This window comes from Enhydra lutris, unplaced genomic scaffold (assembly GCF_002288905.1).
Source record: "Enhydra lutris kenyoni isolate GAN:26980312 unplaced genomic scaffold, ASM228890v2 scaffoldscaffold18, whole genome shotgun sequence".
NCBI lineage: Eukaryota > Metazoa > Chordata > Mammalia > Carnivora > Mustelidae > Enhydra > Enhydra lutris.
The window spans coordinates 19,858,953-19,879,009 of NW_019154102.1; the positions used below are offsets into that span (position 1 = coordinate 19,858,953).

General features: G+C 40.4%; 1 protein-coding gene across 1 annotated transcript in view; it reads left to right on the top strand.

The window, feature by feature from the left end:
* Positions 1–20,057, top strand: part of LOC111148137 (anthrax toxin receptor 1) — a 214,462-nt gene that overhangs the window by 72,951 nt on the left and 121,454 nt on the right. Inside the window, exons 9-10 of the mRNA XM_022504562.1 lie at positions 1,700–1,760; positions 11,899–11,997. Of these exons, the coding sequence (XP_022360270.1) occupies positions 1,700–1,760; positions 11,899–11,997 (160 nt within the window). The remainder of the gene's footprint in view (positions 1–1,699; positions 1,761–11,898; positions 11,998–20,057) is intronic.

Below are 20,057 nucleotides of genomic sequence, written 5' to 3' on the forward strand. Positions count from 1 at the left end.
AACTTGAGAATTGTCAAAAAAAGAAATAGTGCTTCTTATGAGTTTCGCGTCTATAGATTTACCCAAAACATGTGTTTGTGAGAGCCTGTTTCAGTGACTGCATTTTAGCGTGTTGTCATCTGTATATCAGATAAAGCTTTTCTGAAGCATGTTCTCCGTTTCCTTTCACAATGCTTCTCTATGAGGACGCCCAGATTTCTCTCTGGAATGGGTAAATATTATCTCTTCTGAGAAACTGATTTGTTTTTATTTCACCAATTGAGATTCTCATAAATATTGCCTGAACTTCTCATCTGCTACTAGAAAGTTTAGAACTAAATCCATGAGCCACTCCTAGCAAGGAATAAGCTCTTTCCAGTATATTTTTTCTATGCCATTCTCATTCCTTACTTCATCTTCCCCTTATTTTTCCTTATTTTAACCCATGTCCTCTCCTTTTGTAATTTATTGTATCTTTCATTTGATTGTATCTCGTGTTGTCTGTATCACTTGAGCTGGGACAAAGAAGCATATATAAATACATCAGTGCAAATAAATGGGTGTTTCTCAATGCTAAGATGCTTGCTTTCTTTTCTAGACTTTCAATGTTATCATTTCACTATTAATTCCTTCAACAAATGCCCCTTTCATAAATAGAGAAATGATTTCTTTCAAAGCCCTCTGAACCATCTCAATTTCCAAATTAAGGCCCAAATAAAGAGATTTCATTTGCTTTGTAAATTAACTCAGTGTCCTATACTTGTTTAAAATGCTTGGATGAAATTTGAGAATCAATATTCAGCAAGACACGAGATTCATAAATGGTGGAGAGAAGCTTACATCCTACCAGGCAGATATCCTGCTTGGCCCAAAGCAGCCTTGATTAACTCCCTGTGCGGTCATGGGGTTGGTTCCCTGACACTCTCTTCTCAACCCTACAAGTCTCTTCTGGAGGAAAGAGTCCATTTCCATTTAAATAAGACTATCGGGGTCCAAAGAGTGAGGCACAACAGGCAGCCTTCAATGTCCTCTCCTGAAACATCTTTCCAAGACTTTTCTAACAAAAAGTGGAACTCGGAGTAATCTGGAAACGATTCTCCATCCTACCTCTCCAGCTTTATCTATCATCACTCTCATTTCTACTTTTCAAGCTCCTTTTGTTCCAGGTAAAGAGGTTTATGTATTTCTACCTTCTCGCCTTTGCTTGTGCCATTCCTTGCCTGGATCCCAACCTTCTCCTAACTCACTCCTCTCCACTTGACAGAGTCCTGCCCTCAGCACCCACAGCTTTCATGAAGCCTGTCCCAATGTAACAGCCTCCATGATTTTCCCCGTGAACTCTGCAGATTTACTATCTACCCCTTCACCCTGGAAACTACCACAGTGACAAACCATCATTATTTATATTTTCAAGTGTAACTCCCATTTCCCTAACCAGATGTTAAACGTCCCCATAACCAAGACTGACATATCATAGACTCAGTAAGTATCTGCTGAAAGAACAAATGAATGAATACTTCTTATGGGGACACCCAGAGGCATGTAGCACAATGTTGGCTCATTAAATGTTTGATGTTAGTAATATTAGTAAAGATGTTACCACCCATCCACCCACCACAGCACAATATCCTTGAATCTTCCTGTCTTGGTAACTCAAAGCAAAATCCTGCTTCTAATAAAGTAAGCTGTGCTTTGACTCTTTGATTTCCTCTCTTTCTAGATTTTGAAGAAGTCCTGCATCGAAATTTTAGCAGCTGAACCATCCACCATATGTGCAGGAGGTAAATTAAATACTAAATAATCTCCTAGAAATGATGGTATTCTGAGTTCAAATCACATTTATTTCAGTGGTGGGGAGGAGGGGAGACAGGGCAGAAGAAGGAGGAGGGTGGAAAGAAGAGTAGAAATGGCTAAATAAATTTGCTGCTCGGGGAAAAAAAAAAAAGAAAGAAGCAATGTATCAGTTGTTTGAAAAAGCTTGTCCAAATCCTCTTCTTTCATGGGAACCAATTGCGAGAGTACTGCAGAAATACTAGATTCCCACACATCACTGCCAATATCCTGCTCTGAAAAGAAGTGGAGCTGATCCAGGAGAACCTGTTAAGAAAAAGAAGTGTAAAATTTTACCTTCTCAAATTTGACAAAAGCATGTGACCGCATGTACCCAATACTAGGACCTTATCAGGGGTCTGTGCAGTGAGGAGCCTCAATTAGGGTTCATTAGCTCCAGGTAAATCCACCTCCCCAATTTATTTAAATCCTTCATTTTAAAATAATTAGAAAATAGGGAAGTTCCTTAATTATGTAATTACCCCATCCATGAAGAAAACCCAGACTTGCGGTTTAGCAATGTGCAAACTGGATGTGTTGTAACTTCGTAGTGAATCAGAAAGTCTAAAGAAAATTAATACAATTCCTGTTAATTCATAACATATCAGTTCCCCTCTTGCAGACAATCTTATCTGCCTAACAGAGTACCCGGCACTTAATAGATGGTCCATCAGACAATGAACATTGGCTGAATGTCTCAAATCTTTATTTCCTCAGCAAACAATGCACCGATTTTGCCTATTTGACCCGTATTAACCTCTTTCACTTAACCATAAGAAATTAATATCACACCTTTGAACTGTCTAATTAAAGTAATATCAGGAACTGATGGCCAAAGAAAGAACAAGGCCAAAATAAAAACAGAACCTCCACCAGCTGGACAACAGAAAAATAGCTTCCAAAATAATTCTTGAGTCAATGAGTAGTAAAAACCAACATCTCCTTTTTATACCACTGAGATGTGAGATAATAAAAGCATCACATAGATAAACTTGATGAACATGGCACAGGGTCCACAAGAGCAAATTTTCAATTTTAATGTTTCTTACAAAATGGAAAAGAAAAATAAGTAATTAGGAAGTAAGTAAAATACTTTTTAAAGTAAGGAAATACAAGAAAATAGATTAAAATGCATTAATAAATTTAAACAGATGAAAGCAATTCAACTGATAAATCGTTGCAAGAGCTATTTCTTCAGTAGAACCAATAAAATAGACAAATCTCTGGTCAATCCATCCAAGGAAGCTTTCTTTAGATATTTTTTAAATCTCTGGCTTATCTGCAACACTGCATATGTTCTAGGCCAGCAATAATTTACTGTATCAGAGTAAACTATCCGATTCTATTTCCTTTATGTTTTATGAAGAAAAAATTAATACAAGACACAGTAATGGAAGCTAGCTCTAGCTTTTGGAAAAGGCAAGCTCCCAGCTCTCTTGAATGAGAATTCTAAGGATTAAAACATAGTATTTAGGGAATAACTTTACAAAGGGGAAAAGAAACTTCCAAAAGATACCATGACACCAGAAGTTCTACCATGGGTTCCCCCGAAGGTCTATTGCTGATTATTCTCTGGAGTAAGTGGCTTTCCTGAGGCACTGGAGCCCATTTCATTGCCCACGGCAGTGAACACCTGTCAGGTAGACCTGAGGACACCCACTCGGTGATTTTCATTTGGCTACTGCAAAGACCCAGGGATTTACATGAGAGGGCTTTGAAAAGACACCTGCTGTACAGAACGAGGGGACATTATTATTATCAACATCATTGTAATGAGGATTGAAGGTCAATGTGAGAATCCTCATGTTGATAACATACCCAGATAAGAAAAGCATGCCCATGTGTTTCTCTACTGAAACAAAACCAGGGAGAACACTGATAAATTCTAGAGTACCTGCAAAATGATTAATTCAGTTTGTGTTGGAGGCAAAAAGAAACAGGAAGCAATAGAGTGTCTGCATTTCTAAAGTATCATGGTGGGACAGAGCCCTAGAAAAATCTATTGAAAAGGTGAAATTCACTTCCATTAGAAATCTTTCTTTCTCAGCCCCCGCCCATCTCTGTGAATGGTACTCCTTCCTGGGCCCCCAGAGGAGCCCATGCTGCGAAGCTCCTCCCAGGCCTGTCCTGCTCTGGACACGATGCTGACAATTGCATTCCCCCAAGACAATGATCTCAGTTGGCTGTCACCGACAACGCAGCAACAGCCGTAGTTGTGACAGCAAACCGAGCTCTGAGAGAGGCAGCGAGATAATGCACTGGGGGGACAACAAAACTGAGATCCAACACGTATCTTCACAGGTCAGCCTGCAAATAACAGGGTGAAATTTAATGGGACCAATACCAAGTGTGGAACTTGGGTTCAAATGCCAGTTTAGGGAGACCCGACTTAGTAGTCGTTCTTTCAGGGAAAAAGAAAACAAAAGGAGAAGGATAGCTATCTTGATAGCCAACAGGAATACCTCTGAGGGGAAAAAAAAAAAAAAAATGATATAATCTTAGGGTGCATCAATAGCCATCCAGTGTCCAGGTTAAGAGAGCTAATTTCATGTCTTATTATTCCATGTTCAGACCATGGCTCCAAGTCCCACATTTTAAAAATGGCTCTGACAAAGTCATGCCCATAGAAGAGATGATGGCTCTGGAAACAATGCTAAAAATTCATTCACTTACTTTCTTTCTTTCCTTTTCTCCCTCCCTCCCTCCCTTCCTTCCTACTTTCCTCTTTCTTTTCCTTGCTTGCTTTTTCTTTCCTTCCCTTTTTCTTTTCTTCCTAGCCTCCTTCCTTCGTTCTTTCCCTCAATGCTAACTGTCTATGATGTACCATGCAATATGAAAAGATTTGAGTATACAAATGCAGAAAGCTTGCTCCCAACCACCCATGACCCCCACGGTCTATTCTGGAAGATGGTCACATGTTCAGATAAGGCACAAACCACACATGAGGCACTGGAGCAGAGATCTGCTCCAAGAGCCGCAGGAGTGGTGATGAGACACTGTTGGAATGAGGAAGGACTGAAGTAACCACGGAGATTTACACACAGAACGGAGACACTTCCAAGAGCATCTTCAGATATATTACAGAATTCCCGTGTGGAAAGGAATTATTATGCTTATTTTGTGTAGCTTCAGGAGACCACCACGGAGAAGCTGGGGAGGAAATCAGGGAGGCAAATTTTGGCTTAACACATGGAATATTTACAACTAAAACTTTCCAGCAGTGGAGTGGATGGTCTGAACTCTCCACCCTTAGAATTATGTGAGTAGTGGACCTCTGTAACGCTATGGAGTCCCCCTTTGGATGTTCTTTATGACTTTGAGTTTCCAAAGTCTTAATTCAATTCCAGCTGAGGCATTAATGGCCAATTTTTTTTTTTAATGGCAAAGAATCCAGTATACCTGGAGCTATTTTGCATTTTAACTGGAAGTCTTAATGGGGAAAGGGAGTAAGGAGAGTATCTAAACTGCTCTAATCAAAAAGAATTTCATTCAATGTCATGAGTTTAACTATTTGGAGAGAGAGACTTCCCAGAACTCCTCCACTGCCAGAGGTTATAAATGGGCAGCCTACATGCCTTCTCTGGTCTGTACACAGGTTCTTTTTGATCCACACTACATTTAAAAAAAAAAAAAAAAAATATATATATATATATATATATATATATATATAGATATATACACATATATTGCTAGCATTTGAAAATCTGATTTTACCTAAAAATTCAGATTTCCACCTCATCTTTAAAAATCAAATCTAGCAACACTGGGCCTGCATTTATTGCAAGGTGATGATTACTGGAGACTGAATAACTTCCCTTTTTAAAAGAAGCATGGACTCTTTGCAGTTCACCATACTCCCCACCATTCCCTATTACACCACAATACCCAGGCCAAGCGTACGGTTACTATTTTGCATGGTGCTTGCATCTGTATTTACTGTATATACAGTTCCTGTTTTAAAACATGTAAGAAGTCACCTGCTGTGGGGAGTCTTTAGAGCCCCTTTGCCATTACCTGCTTTTAAATAATTCTGCCTCTTTTTTAAAAAGTTCTTAATCAAATATTTTTGCTGATTAGTCTCTGTAATTAGGGGCGTTGCCCCCTTGTTAGATTGGCCTTACCTTGTTTAGCTCCTCTCCAGAAAATGTGCCCTCTGCCGAAGTATAATTTCCCTCCGGTCCCACTCTGTTGGCCTGAAACTTGAATCACTCAGTGTTCTATGTAGTAAGCAAGTTCTCCAGGAAGGAACTAATTGGAATCAAGTGTGCAACCTGCCAACTGCTCTACACATGAAGTTGTTGCACTCCAGACATGGAAGGAGTTTATATTTAGCTCCTCACATTGTCCTTTCAGAAGCAATTGTACCATTCCTACTGTGTTGTTTCCCACTGCTGGTAGTAAAACTGGGCGGGTTCGCACAAAAAGAAGGCGGTTTTAGGCCTCCTGTTTACCATTTGGCCTTAGATGCTTAAAGCAGACAGTTTTAGGCAACATCAAACAGTGGTTTCATTTCTTTCACATTTCATTGTTTTTCAAAGAGTGCAGGCCTGGCCCTTAGGCACCTCTTTAGAATGGCTTGTTTCATTGCTTCTCCGCCTTTTGGCTAAGATCAGTGTAGAATGGCTTTTTTCATTCTCTGCTTGGCCCTTCCTTTGCATTTAAAGATGTTTCTGTTTGGAGGAGGGACTCCCAGACACTGGTCATAGAAATGTAAAATGACACCATCACTTCGGAAAATAGTCCTGACAGTTTCTTTAAAAATGAAACTTACACCTATGTATCGTCTGACCTGACCATCCTACTGCCAGGTGTTTATCCAAGAGAAAAGGAAGTCCATGTCCAGACAGAGACCAGCACACAGATGTTTATATCTGCTTCATTTTTAATAGCCAAAAACTGTGAATAACTCAAATGTTCATCAACAGGTGATGGATGAAAACATTGTGGTTTACCCGTGCAAAGAATGATACTCAGCAATAAAAAGGAATAGACTATGTATAAATTTCTGTAATTATAGGTGAGTTTTTAAGTAAATATGCTGAGTAAGAGAAGCCAGACAAAAAATATATTTACTGTATGATGCCATTTAGATGAAATTCTAGGTCATGCAAACTTATCTTACGGCAACAGAGAACAGATGAGTGGTTGCTTGGGATCAGTGATTGCTCGGTCCTGGGGAGGAGCAGGAGTGAGAGATTACTAAGGGGCACTTGGAAACTTTTGAGGGTGATGGATGTGTTCACTATCTTGATGGTGGTATTGTCCTGTGATTGCATACATATGTCAAAATTTGTCAAATTATATACTTTACACGCAAGTTATTCTGTGGCACTCATACTTCCTTTTATAATATGCTGTTATAATTAAATAGCTGTAAAATTAAAAAGTTCTAGAATAACTTAAGTATCAGAAGGCACTTAACACACATCAGTCTCTATTATATTTATGTTTCCTGTCACATTAAGCATCTAATAGGAAAGCAAATTTGAACGAACTCGCAAGGTAAAACAATAGTAGCAATAATTTTGCCCAAAAGTCTTAGGGGACCAGAGCAAATGAAAGTCGTACAGATGTCTCATTTTCAGATACAGTGAAGAAAAGGTGATCTTTACTGAGGTCATCTCAAAACTACATTTTCAACATTTCAAAAAAAAAAAAAAAAAAGGAAAAAAAAAAGAAAAGCAAAGAAACAAAAGGAAGGAAGAATAAGTTTATCCAATATTCAGAGACTTTATTTTTTCTTTTTCTAATTGAGCTATAACTCACATACCATAAAATTCACCCTTTCAAAAAGTGCAATTCAATGGTTTTTATTATATACACAAAGTTGTACAACCATAACTGCTATCTAATTCCAGAATATTTTCATCAATGGGTATAAGAAACCTTATACCCATTAAGCAGTCACTCCCCTTCCCTCCAGCCCTGGAATCTGCCAGTTGATTTTCTTTCTCTATGGATTTGCTCAACTTTTCATATGGTAATGGAATGTGCATTATGTGGCCTTTTGTGTCTGGCTTCTCTCATTTGGCATAATGTTTTCAAGCTTCCTCCCTGTCATAGCATGTATTAGAACTTGCTTCCTTTTGTGGGTGAATAATATTCCATTGGTTGAATACCATCTTCATCAGTTGATGGACATTTGGATCACTTCTACTTTTTTGCTATTATGAATAATGCTATCATGAGCATATACAAGTACAAGTTTTTGCGTAGACATACATGTTCATTTCTCTTGCATATGTACATAAGAGTGAAATTTTCAGGTCATAAGGTAACTATGTTTACTTTCTTGAGGAACCGCCAAACCATTTGGCCAAGCATCTGCACCATTTTGCATTCCCAACAGCAAGCTATCAGGGGTCTAATTTATTCACCAACACTTGTTTTTGTCCCTCTCTGTTATTATAGCCATTCAAGTGAGTATGAAGTGATAGCTCCTTGTGGTTTTGATCTACGTTTCCCTAATGACTACCGGTGTCGAGCATCTTTCCATTCATTGACTTTATGAAGCCTCAGAAAATAAGCAGGACTAGACCTGACCTTACACGAATGAATGACCATCTTCTCCTTCTTCTTTACTCCCTTTCTATACCAAGATATGTCACTCAAGTATTCAGTCAGTACTGAGGCTGACTCAGCCCTGGGTTAGGCACAGCCAAAAATTTTAAAGAGACAGAAATGATGGCCTCTACCATCAGGAAGTTTAAATTATAATGGAGAATAAAATGACAAAAGAGGGGCGTCTGGATGGCTCAGTGGGTTAAAGCCTCTGCCTTCAGCTCAGGTCATGGTCTCAGGGTCCTGGCATTGAGCCCCGCATCCGTCTCTCTGCTCAGCAGGGAGCCTGCTTCCTCCTCTCTCTCTCTGCCTGCCTCTCTGCCTACTTGTGATCTCTGTCTGTCAAATAAATAAATAAAATCTTTTTTAAAAATGACAAAAGAATCATAATAAACATGTACCTCAAAGAATATATATCTTTAAACATTGGATCGAAGATCATTTTCAAGTCAAAATTCCTCCCTGAAGCCATACAGTCCCTCAGCACTGCTTGTAGGAGCAGTCACCCAACAGGCAAATTGCCTGAAGACACGGAGCTGTACATACCCTGTGAGGCGGGCTCAGGGCTTTCCGGATACATGAACTGGAATCACGTGTCCTGGTTCTCACTGGCTGGCGGAGCCATGAGACAGTTTGGTTACATAACTTGTATGTGTGAAGAGCTGACATTCCGGTCGGGCTGCAGGGTCAGGCCCTGGGGCTCTTCTGCAAACCAAATGTGCGCGGGAGCACAGAAACCGTACCCAGCAGCGGGGGCAGCACGCCCTGGCTCCGTGTGCTTCCCCGAGCGCCCAGCATCGTTGCCGCCATGTTCTCCCCTGGCCGAGGGGGTTAAATGGTTCCCTTCACACCATCGCCGCGTCATGGATTCCGGCTGTCTTTCTTTCTTTCTTTTTTTTTTTTTTTAAGATTTTATTTATTTATTTGACAGAGAGAAATCACAAGTAGGCAGAGAGGCAGGCAGAGAGAGAGCAGGAAGCAGGCTCCCTGCAGAGCAGAAAGCCCGATGTGGGGCTTGAACCCAGGACCTGGGATCATGACCTGAGCTGAAGGCAGCGGCTTAACCCACTGAGCCACCCAGGCGCCCCCGGCTGTCTTTCTTTCTAAACACCCTGAGGTCAGGCCCAGCAGACATGTGGGCAGCATTTTTTTTTTTTTTTTTTTTTTGCAGAGGACTCAGCAGCTGAACTCGTAATGCTAGAACATGGTGTTAGAGAAGAGAGCTTGGCACGGGGCCTGCATTTCCAGAGTCTTGTCTCCTTCCGCTAATGTTTGAGGAAACAAGAGAAGGAGCACAGCAGTGAGGTCGAAAACATGTAGCATCAGCAAAAAGTGTTCCACGGCAGATTGCTGGATGGCTGACATTCAAAATAAAAAACAGAAATAGCTTTCCATAGGCTTCCCATTGGCTTAAAGGAGTAAATAAGATATAGTAAGGTTCTTCCACAATGCTTGACACAGAATGCGTGTTGGAGCAATTGGCATCAGCTACATGCCTGGCAGGCTTCTAAGGAAAATTATTAAGACCATCCATCTAAACTTAGCAATCGTGCAGAAGCATCTACATGCATATGTTAATCCTTAATATTCGTAGGATTTGGGATCCTGAAAAACCATTTGCTCATCACCTGAACTACTACAGTACACAACTAAGGCAGGGAACACTCAGATACTCCACCCCATTTTGTTTCTTACAAATTACATGACCTTGGGCCAGTCATTTAAAATGTCAAACCTCAATTTCCTGATTGTTAAGGTCCTTCATACTTCAAAAAGCATTCTGTTCTAGTATTCTTCGTGGCATCGATGGTGCCTCTGGGTTCTCTTGCTTGGGTTTCACTTTCTTTTTTCCCCATCCAGGCCAGCCCCACTTTTCTGCAAACTTGCCTGAAACTGAAATAAAATAAACCTTTTTAAAAAATCACATCAGTCTCTAAATTGGTCATATGTCGCAAGACAATGAGGATCCATTTCAGCATAATGGCCGAGTCCTCGGGGCATGGCATTTGATGCCAGGACACCTGGATTCCAGCTCTCCTCTGACAGCTTCTAGCCATGAGATCTGGGACAAATTACCGAACACCACTCGGATCAGTTTTCTCATTCGTACCTCCCTGGGCTGTGGTGAGGCTGAAATGACCTTGGACATATACTAGGCTTAGCACGGGGCTTGGCACACGATGAGGGAGCAATTAGCATCCGGCATTTTTATCTTGGCATACATGATCTCTAAATTAGTTTCCTGGGAATGAAGGTGACTTACACTCGTGACATTTATTAAACTTTGGAAGAGTCCCATACGCTAGTTCTCTAATTCCATTCTTCCTCCAACAAAGGTGTCCATTTGAATAGTGATTTACAGTTCAGGATCCACTTTCACAAATACTGCCTTTTCATCTGACTTTTAGTCCATTTCTTTTTTAGATACCACCCAGCATAATCCAAAGCCCCAATTTTTATACACAAAAGAATAACATGGTGACTAACATAACATAGTACAAAAAAAAAAAAAAAAGAAGAAGAAGAAGAAGAAAATAGAGCATGGACTATTAGTTACTACCAAACTTAAGCAAGTATTTCTAAACATTTAGCTAATAATTTAGCTGGGTTTTCTCCTTTTTGTAAGACTATTGTGAAGGATCATTATTTTTACTCCATAAGGATTTTCTCAACCTATAAGAGTTCAACATGGATTGTGCCAATGTGAAATTAACCTGCAGGGCCAGAGACCTGAAAGTTACATTCTCTCTTCTGTTTAGAGAGAAGCCAGTGCTACACTGAGGGGCCATTGTCAGTTCAAGTATATAATGCAGGACAGTGGCCACTTCATAAGCAAGATTTTGACTTGTTGCTAATACAACCATTCCCAAATAATCCTAGCTCCTATGCTGTATGCCCAGCAGAGACAGGAGGGCCCGAAGCAGTATCAGATCATTCCTGACCTAATGGAACATTTTTCTAGTGGTGGAAGAAAAGACACCACCACCAGACAGCACATAATTCCTTCCCACACCATTCGAGACAGACTGGGTTGTCATAAGGCAGTGATTTAAAAAAAAAAAAAAAAAAAATTAAGTACCTCAGGCTCCAAAGAAATTCTTTCAGGGGACTCCAGACACAAGAGATGCTGAGTTGATTGGAGGAGAGGTGGAGCGCCCCCTCCGCCATGGTCCCCTGACTGCAGGTATCACAGCTTTTAATACTGCCAGGACTTGGAAAGATGGGTGAGATTTGAATGCACAGAGAAGGGGGAAGCAGGGCATTCCAGGTAGGAGGAACAGCAAGGGCAAAAGCAAGAAGGTAGGAATTCAAAGTAAGACGTCGTACGCCTTCCTCATGGACACCTAATGAGAAGGAGGTGGTAGGTGGCAAAAGGCACCCACATGGTTTGGAGTTCCAATGGGAACCAGTGTCCGAATATCTGAAGCCTGGTAAAACAGTTCACAAATGCCCTACATCAGGGCAGATGGAAAATGTAAGGATGACGGACTGCAGTCAGATGACATGACTTGTCCTTTTTCCTTTCAGAATCATTTCAAGTCGTCGTAAGAGGAAACGGCTTCCGACACGCCCGAAACGTGGACAGGGTCCTCTGCAGCTTCAAGATCAATGAGTCAGTGACACTCAGTAAGTTCTTGCAGACTTGTGGGTCTCCTCAGCCTGCTTCGGGGACGGGAGCCCCAGCTCCATCTGCCTGGTCCCCCACAAAGGACCGCACAGAGAAGGGCCTTCCCTGGTGGAAGGGCCTCCTGAAGCTGCCCTTGTTTCCACTGGGAAAGACAGAAGGGCACCTGATTCTCAGACTGCCAGCCTCGGTGCTAAGTCGCTCTCTCTCTCTCTCTCTCTGGTGGCAGTGCTGGGTGCTTAGAGCTTGGGAAGGAGGATGTCCCTTAACAAAGGACTAGGTACTGTCAGAGAGTGAAAAATAGATGGTCTAAATTTATTAATTCTGAATAAACCGAAAGCCAAACTGTTAGGTTTGCATGTGTAGATCCTGGAAGTTTTTCCAATCTGGATGATTCTTGCCTGGGAGAGCCAAGAAACTCTCATCATGGTGAATACCTGACATGAAATCAGGAATATGGAAGGAAAACGACGTGTGTCTCATGTGAAAAATGAATTATCATAACACTGGCACTCTTACAAGACATTTGTAGCAGGCGAGTTCTTATTTTAAAGACATGTGGGATTCGTGCGGCTGTCCAGAAGAGGAGGGGAAGTCTGGTTATGGGGGGGACAGATGGCCAGGAGCCCTGGTTATTATTCACATCTGGCCTCCATCACAGCGATAATTATTGATTCACTATCTGCAGTGACAAATGGTAAGAATACTCTACATTTTGTGTAATGCTGTGTGCTTCCAAATGTCTCACATCTTTGTGCCACAGTAGCCGTGAGAGGCAGGAGGATCAAGGAGCACAGGAAGATGCTCGTTTATTGACTCAGCAGTGACTTTAGGGTCGGTCTCCTTACAGCCTTATGGCATAGGTGCTGGCTTGCTTTTAAAAAGAAAGAATTGAGGGGCATGCCTTTTTTTTCCTCTTAACCTCTTAAAACCCCCTTGAATATTTAAACAGAGTAGGCACTGGCTTCCTTACAAACATCTGGAATTCCTGGTCTTGGAATAATTCCAAACATCTGAAACATTCAGTTCACTTTCTTGATACTTGGAGATGCTCTCACATATCCAAAAAGTGCATGCTGTTCGAAATCATTTTGAAAAATCTCTGGCTAGTCATAGTGTGAAGGCTGGACTTGTGCCCTCTACCTAGTTCTTCCTTTCTCTCCCTTTTCAGTTGTGACGTTGCTCAAGTACACCTGCCCTCTCTTCTCAGCCCAAATCTCAAATCTAGGATCATAAAGTCCCGAGGGTTAACCTCAAAGATGTCAAGTCTTCCAATGTAGGCTTCCCAGACAAGCAAGCCTCCAGATCCAAGCCCCCTCTAAAGATGAACAGAAACAGGATGCAGCGTGGCCATTGCCTGGAAGGTTACACAGAGATGTTGTGTTAGCCTAACATGAACTGCGGATGTACTCTGGGTTGGTAGAGGGACATTCTGCAGGCCTCTTCTCCAGCTTCTCTACGAAATTTTCTTTCTTGGGAAACCCAGCTCATCCTCTTTCTCCTTCTTCTCTTCCTTTCCTAACATGTACTTGCAAAAACCAGCACAGGCTCTCCACCTCATAAATATTCAAAAACAAATATAGGCCTTAGGGGTAGGGATCTGGCTGAAGCCACAGTCTAATTGTGCTTGCCCCACTGTGCTGACAGTTTGGAGCCGAGGAGGGCAGTGATCAGCCCTATGACCTCCTTCAGCAAGCTCTCCTATACTCAAATATATGGTTATTAAAAGTACGCTAAGGGGGAAATACTGCAATTGGAAGGAAAAAAAAAAACCTTGTCCTTCGTTTATTAATTCACCTGCTCATTTCCATTCAGTAAGTGGTATGAACATGAAACTATGAGAACAGAAGAGATAAATACATTTTAGGATACAACATAGTCAAATCTACATTTTTCTCTCAGCCTTATGGAGGTAACAGTCTCTATGGAGTCACCTCTGTGAAATAAAATAAATTTAGATTCCTGGACTTTCCCCATTCTCCTTTCCTATCTCTAGATCCCAGGTTTTAAGATACCATCTATTTTCATTTTGATAGTATGTATTTCCTCTTTCAAGATTTTTTTCCTAAAAGTCTTATAGTGGATTTATAGTGGAACATGCTAACATGACCTTCTAAGTTTTCGAATGAATAATAAATGAATAATAAAAAATTAAAGATATAGAGCAGATATATAGATATGTTTTTAAATGGCTATGAACAGCCCTAAACATTTATTGTCTTAAGGCACAAACAAAATACCAACTTATTAATGCCAAAATTTAGAAATTATTTAAATATATTCTTTGATGATAAACATAACCCAGAAAATAAAAAGCATAAGTTGATACCTACTTCTCTCCCACTTTCCTTGCCTTTACTTAAAAATAAAATCAATAGGGGCGCCTGGGTAGCTCAGTGGGTTAAAGCCTCTGCCTTCAGCTCAGGTCAGGATCCTGGGGTCCTGGGATCGAGCCCCGCATCAGGCTCTCTGCTCGGCGGGGAGCCTGCTTCTTCCTCTCTCTCTCTGCCTGCCTCTCTGCCTACTTGTGGTGTCTCTCTCTGTCAAATAAATAAATAAAATCTTTTTAATTAATTAATTAATTAATTAATTAATTAAAATCAATGAATCAACCACTTAGAAATCTAAAACAATTTCTGGACCTGCATTCAATATAATAGATCCAGAAATTCTGGTTGAAATATGATTTTAAAATTTGCAGGAGTGCCTGAGTGGCTCAGTCAGTTGAGTGTCTAACTCTTGATTTCTGCTCAGGTCATGATTTGGGGGTCATGGGATCAACCCCCACAGCAGGCTCCATGCTCAGCACAGAATCGGCTTGAGATCCTCTCCCTCCCTCTCCCTCTGCCCCTGCCCCATTCCCACTCTATAAACATACATACATACATACATAACATCTTTTAAAAAAAATTATAATGTGTGACCCTGCTCAAAAGAAGGAAACCCTCAGGTATAGAAACAAAAAAGGGAATGCAAAATCTAAGCAGGAAGCAAAGCTGTGGAGGCTCTAGTCCTGGGAGTCTGCCGGCCAAGATCCCAACACTGATGCAGACACAGGACATCAGCTTGTGCAAGGCAGCAGGCAAGAGCAGAGCCGCCTGCAGAAATTCAGCTCTGATGGGCTATACCACACATTAACTAGATTTGAAAAAGCTGCTTAGTGGCTCAAAGAAGCAGGGAAGTAAAGATAAGATGTTCACCACCCACATGATACAGAAGCACCAAATCAGGAACCAAACCCCAAAATGTGTCCATAACCATTGATCCCTTGGTCCTGGCAGGGGCAATGCCCATCTAACCCAACATACAACACTCCTGCAGCCAACAACCCCCTATGGAAAAGGGCTCACAACACCAAATGCCCAACCATATGAAGATGGATGAAAGAAACAGAACAAGCAAGAAAAAGGGACTGGAGAACAATTTGAAATATCATGTAAATAAACATATATAAAGTGTGTAGAAAGATCAATGAGACCAGGGGGAAGACCATTCAACAAAAGCAGATCTGCAGAAGAATCTAGTGTAAATTCTAGAGTTGAAAAAGTTTATTCACTGAATTGCAATTTAATAGATGGATTTAGCAGTGCGATTAGACACAGGGGAAGATGACATGCATGATCTGGAAAATAAAGACAAGAAAATTCAGCCAAAGTACCAGAGCCAGATTCTTTTCACCCAATTCTGCAGAACTTTAAGGGACAGAAGACCCATATGTAAAACATACAAAGCAAATAGAGAAAAATCATCTTAATTCATGTTCTAATAATTACATAATCTGTTGTTTTAAAAAACTAGACAAAGACACTAGAAGTAAGGACTATTTGAGATCAGTCTCATTGATGACAAATATCTAATACAATACTGTCAAACAAAATCCAGCCATGTATCTAAAAAGAACCAGTATAAGTAAGACAATTTTGAAGAATGAGTTGGAATTTGTCTCTTACATAGCAAAATTTTTTTTATTCCAAGAGGGTATTAAAATTAATTATCCATTCCAAATGTTTAAAATATGTAGTTTTAGGAAACTAGGAATAGGATACAACTTTTTCAGCACAATAAAAAAACGTATCTAGATACTTGAATTCAAAACTCGACATCATTGAACAGGAAATCACTACGTAGAGGTATTCACTTTATAGTAAGAAGGAAAAAAAAAAGGACAGCCTGTTTCACCATTATTATTTAATATTGATCTGAAAGTTCTAGCAGCCATCCAGTAGAACTTTCTGTGATGATGGAAATGTTCTTAAATGATAGCTGCAAGCCGCAAGTGATTACTGGGGACTTGATGTGTCTAGTGCAATTGAGGATCTGAATTTTTTATTTCATTTAATGTAAATGAAATTTAAACTTAAATGTCAATAGCCATTGTGACTACTATGCTGGGCAATGCCATAGATACCATATTAACACAAGAAAACTAATGAGAGATATAAGTACAGGAAAGGGGGTCAAACGTCATTAGTTTAAAATGATGGTTATATCCTTCTGGAAAACCGAAGAGAATCAATAAACTATTGGACTAATAAGAAGGTTATTAAACTGGATGATTTTGAAATAAATAACTCCCTTATAAAAATCAGTATCTTTGTCGGAGTTCAGTAAAGATCAATTAGAATGCATCCCAGGAGAAATAGAGTAATGACATAAAAAACCTGGTAAGAGGGGTGCCTGGGTGGCTCAGTGGGTTAAAGCCTCTGCCTTCGGCTCAGGTCATGATCCCAGGGTCCTGGGATCGAGCCCTTCGTCAGGCTCTCTGCTCATCGGGGAGCCTGCTTCCTCCTCTCTCTCTGCCTGCCTCTCTGCCTACTTGCGATTTCTGTCTGTCAAATAAATAAATACATACATACATACATACCTTAAAAAAAAAACAAAAACCTGGTAAGAATTAATATAACCAAACTTGTGAAAATATGTAGGAAGAAAGCCACAAAACTTGGTGAGGGATATGAACATATAAATAAATGGAGAAGCAGTATAGCACCATACCCAGTCAATGGAACCAAACCACCCAGGAAAAGAATTCCTGGCCTAAGCCTAAGTGACCATGACAAGTTATTTAACATCTCCATGCCTCAGTTTCTCTCTCTGTAAAATGAGGATAGCGATAACAGCTCCTCTCTCATGAACTGCGCTGAGGCTTAAATATGGGGAGTGGGGCTTTCAACAGGCCCTGGCACACAGCAGTCAATCATTGTTGGCTGCTGGGATTAATGAATAATTATGACTCTCACTATTATTAAATAGAGCAGCAAGTGAATATTGTAAAGACATCAGTTGTCTTCAAACTAATATTTACTTTTAAAACAATCCCAATAAAAATTTCAATGGAACTTTTTAAGTTAACAAAATAATTCTAAACTTTATATGGAAGAATAAACATTCAAGAATGGCCAAGAAAAATGTGGAAACTTGCCCTACCTGATTTTTAAGATGTATAAAAGAGCTGTGGTAATTGGTCTTTGAAACGATGTGTAACTGGTACCACAAAAGGCAAACTGAGCATTGGAACAGGAAAAACAAAGTCCATAATCAGAGCCCAACACTTATGTGAATTTAATGTAAAATAAAGCAACCTTTCAAATCAGCAGGAAAAGAATGGATTACTCCCCCAAAATGGTGTTGAGACAACTGGCTAACCACTTGGAAAATAATTCAGTGAGATTTCTATCTCACAACTTACATCGAAACAAATTCCAGATGAAAAATTTAAATGTGAACATGAAACTATAAAAGTTCTAGAAGGAAACAAAAATAAACATTTACATAATTTTCTAGTTGGGGGGCTTTATAAGCATAACACTGGAGGGGGAAAGAATAAAGAGAAAATTTAATAGTTTGGGTGCATATTTTTAATTTTTCTCTAATCTCCCCCTCAAAAATCTAAAGGGAACAGAAAACTAGCAAAATTATTTGAAAGATATATAACAAAGAGTCAATAACCCTAATATACAGACTGCTCTTAAAATCAGTTAAAAAAAAAAAAAGGAGCACATCAATGGATGATAGCTATAAAAAGGAAATTTACAAGTACAGTAGTGGTCAGCAAACATATGGAAAATGTTTACTATAACCAAAGACATGCAAATAATAGTAGTTACCTCTGAATAAGACCACTATTAATTTTTATTACATGCAATTTTTTTCTTCTAAGTTTTCTACAATCATGTCTCTTATGTGACAAGAAAAAAAACCAACAGCTACAGTTGCTTAAAATTTAATTTTAAAATCCTTGTTAATTATTCACACCTAGCACACATCTTCAGTTTAGCATTTGGTTAGTTCTCCAATCACCAGGCTGAACTCACTCCTGGCCAAGAAGATATCTTGGAAATCTTGACACAAACTTTATTTATTCTGGCCGCACTTTTTCCTACTCCAGTATTCAACATATTGTGCCAAGAAAAGATCCACTTTCAATTGGAAATCCATTTGCAGAGAGATTAGAATGCTGAAAAGGAAACACTGGGGTATGAGCTGAGAAATGATCCATCTTAATGAGCAGTAAACTAAAAATGGTCTTTTTATCAATGCAATAATGAAAAACATGCTAGACCATCCTGGGGCTGCGTGGCAAGGTAAGAGGTAGGACTATAAACAAAGAAACTGATTTTTAAAACTCACTAAAATTCAGCATATAGGCCCTGTGAGAAATCCGTTTCCTGGCTTTATAGGCACACTTACTTTTTGATACAAAATGTTATTTCCCAGCTCGATCTCCAATCTTATTCACTAGGCATGGCTCTGGTTCACTTTTTGTTCACTCTCAAAGGACAAAACTTTGCCCCCTTTGAAGATACTCTTTCAAAATGAACATTAGTCATGAAGGCAGTTCTAAGAGTTCCAAAGAGGGGCTCAGCTTCCCAAGGGGACCAGAGATAACACTCACTCGAATGTAGAAGTTCCAATGTGTTTGTTTTTAAAAATCTGTCCAATTATCCAGAAACTATACTTCATTTTTAGAAGACACATGGGCCCTGGGGTTGCTGCAGGCACCCTAAGGAGATCATTGGAATGTACCTAGGATGGCGGATGGGAGGGAAAGCAGAAGAACAAAGGCAAACTTCCCAAACAAAAGCCTACTGTTTCCTTTCTCACTGGTAAGAGTATTGCATCTTTCGGTCAAAGGTACTTAGAGCAATTTGGATGCATGCCAGGGAGGTGCTGATGTCATAAGAAGATAGTGAAAGGTCACTTTGGGCAACTCAGAATGAGGGACAGAAAGGAGCATCTCCTCTCGAGGTGCCGAGTCAGGCTGCACATCAGTCTCCAGAAAGATTCATTTAAGTAATAGCAGCTACTGATTGCTGAGCACCTAACCCTGGGCCCTCCCCATTCTATCTCATTCTATCCTCACAGCACCTGCATGAGGGACAAGTTATTTGTATCCCTTTTTTGCTAAGTAGGAAACTAAAACTCAGAAGTGCCCAAGGTCACCTAGATGGCCAGAGGTAGAAGCAATTTGGACCTTGGGTGATCCAGAGGCTTTTGACTACTTCCAAAACAAAGATCCCCACGGATCCTTGGGTCCCCTGATCCCAAATGTCCACCTAACCCTGATATATACCTCATTGGGAGGTGCTGATTCCCATGACTCCCCTTCATTTTGTAGACAGGAAACCTCAGCTCAGAGAGATTTGGCTACTTGCCCAAGGTCACAGAACACACGAGCAGGGAGTCAGGACTTGAACTCAAGTTCAAGAAAAAAAGCCCTCCCAAATTCAAAAAGCCCTGGACCGGGGAAGGAGGAGCCCAGGCTCTAGTATGTCAGTGTAAGCGGCTGACTGTATGTTCACAGGTAAAGCACCTCTTCCCTGACTGGCCCCTTTCCCTTGAACTTCAGGAGTTTCGTGTTATCTGGCAGTGTCTCCCCTTTGCCCCTGCTTTCAGAAAAAGCTCCGATTTTGCCAGTCATTTCTGAAGTGGCTCCTGCCAAGACTGTGTGAGTGTGTGTTCCCACCATTAAGGCCCAGACAAAAATATCATAAGTGGAAATTTACTGGAGTGTTGCTTGGTCAGACAAAAGCCCCAGTAATCAGGGATGGGATGGAAATAA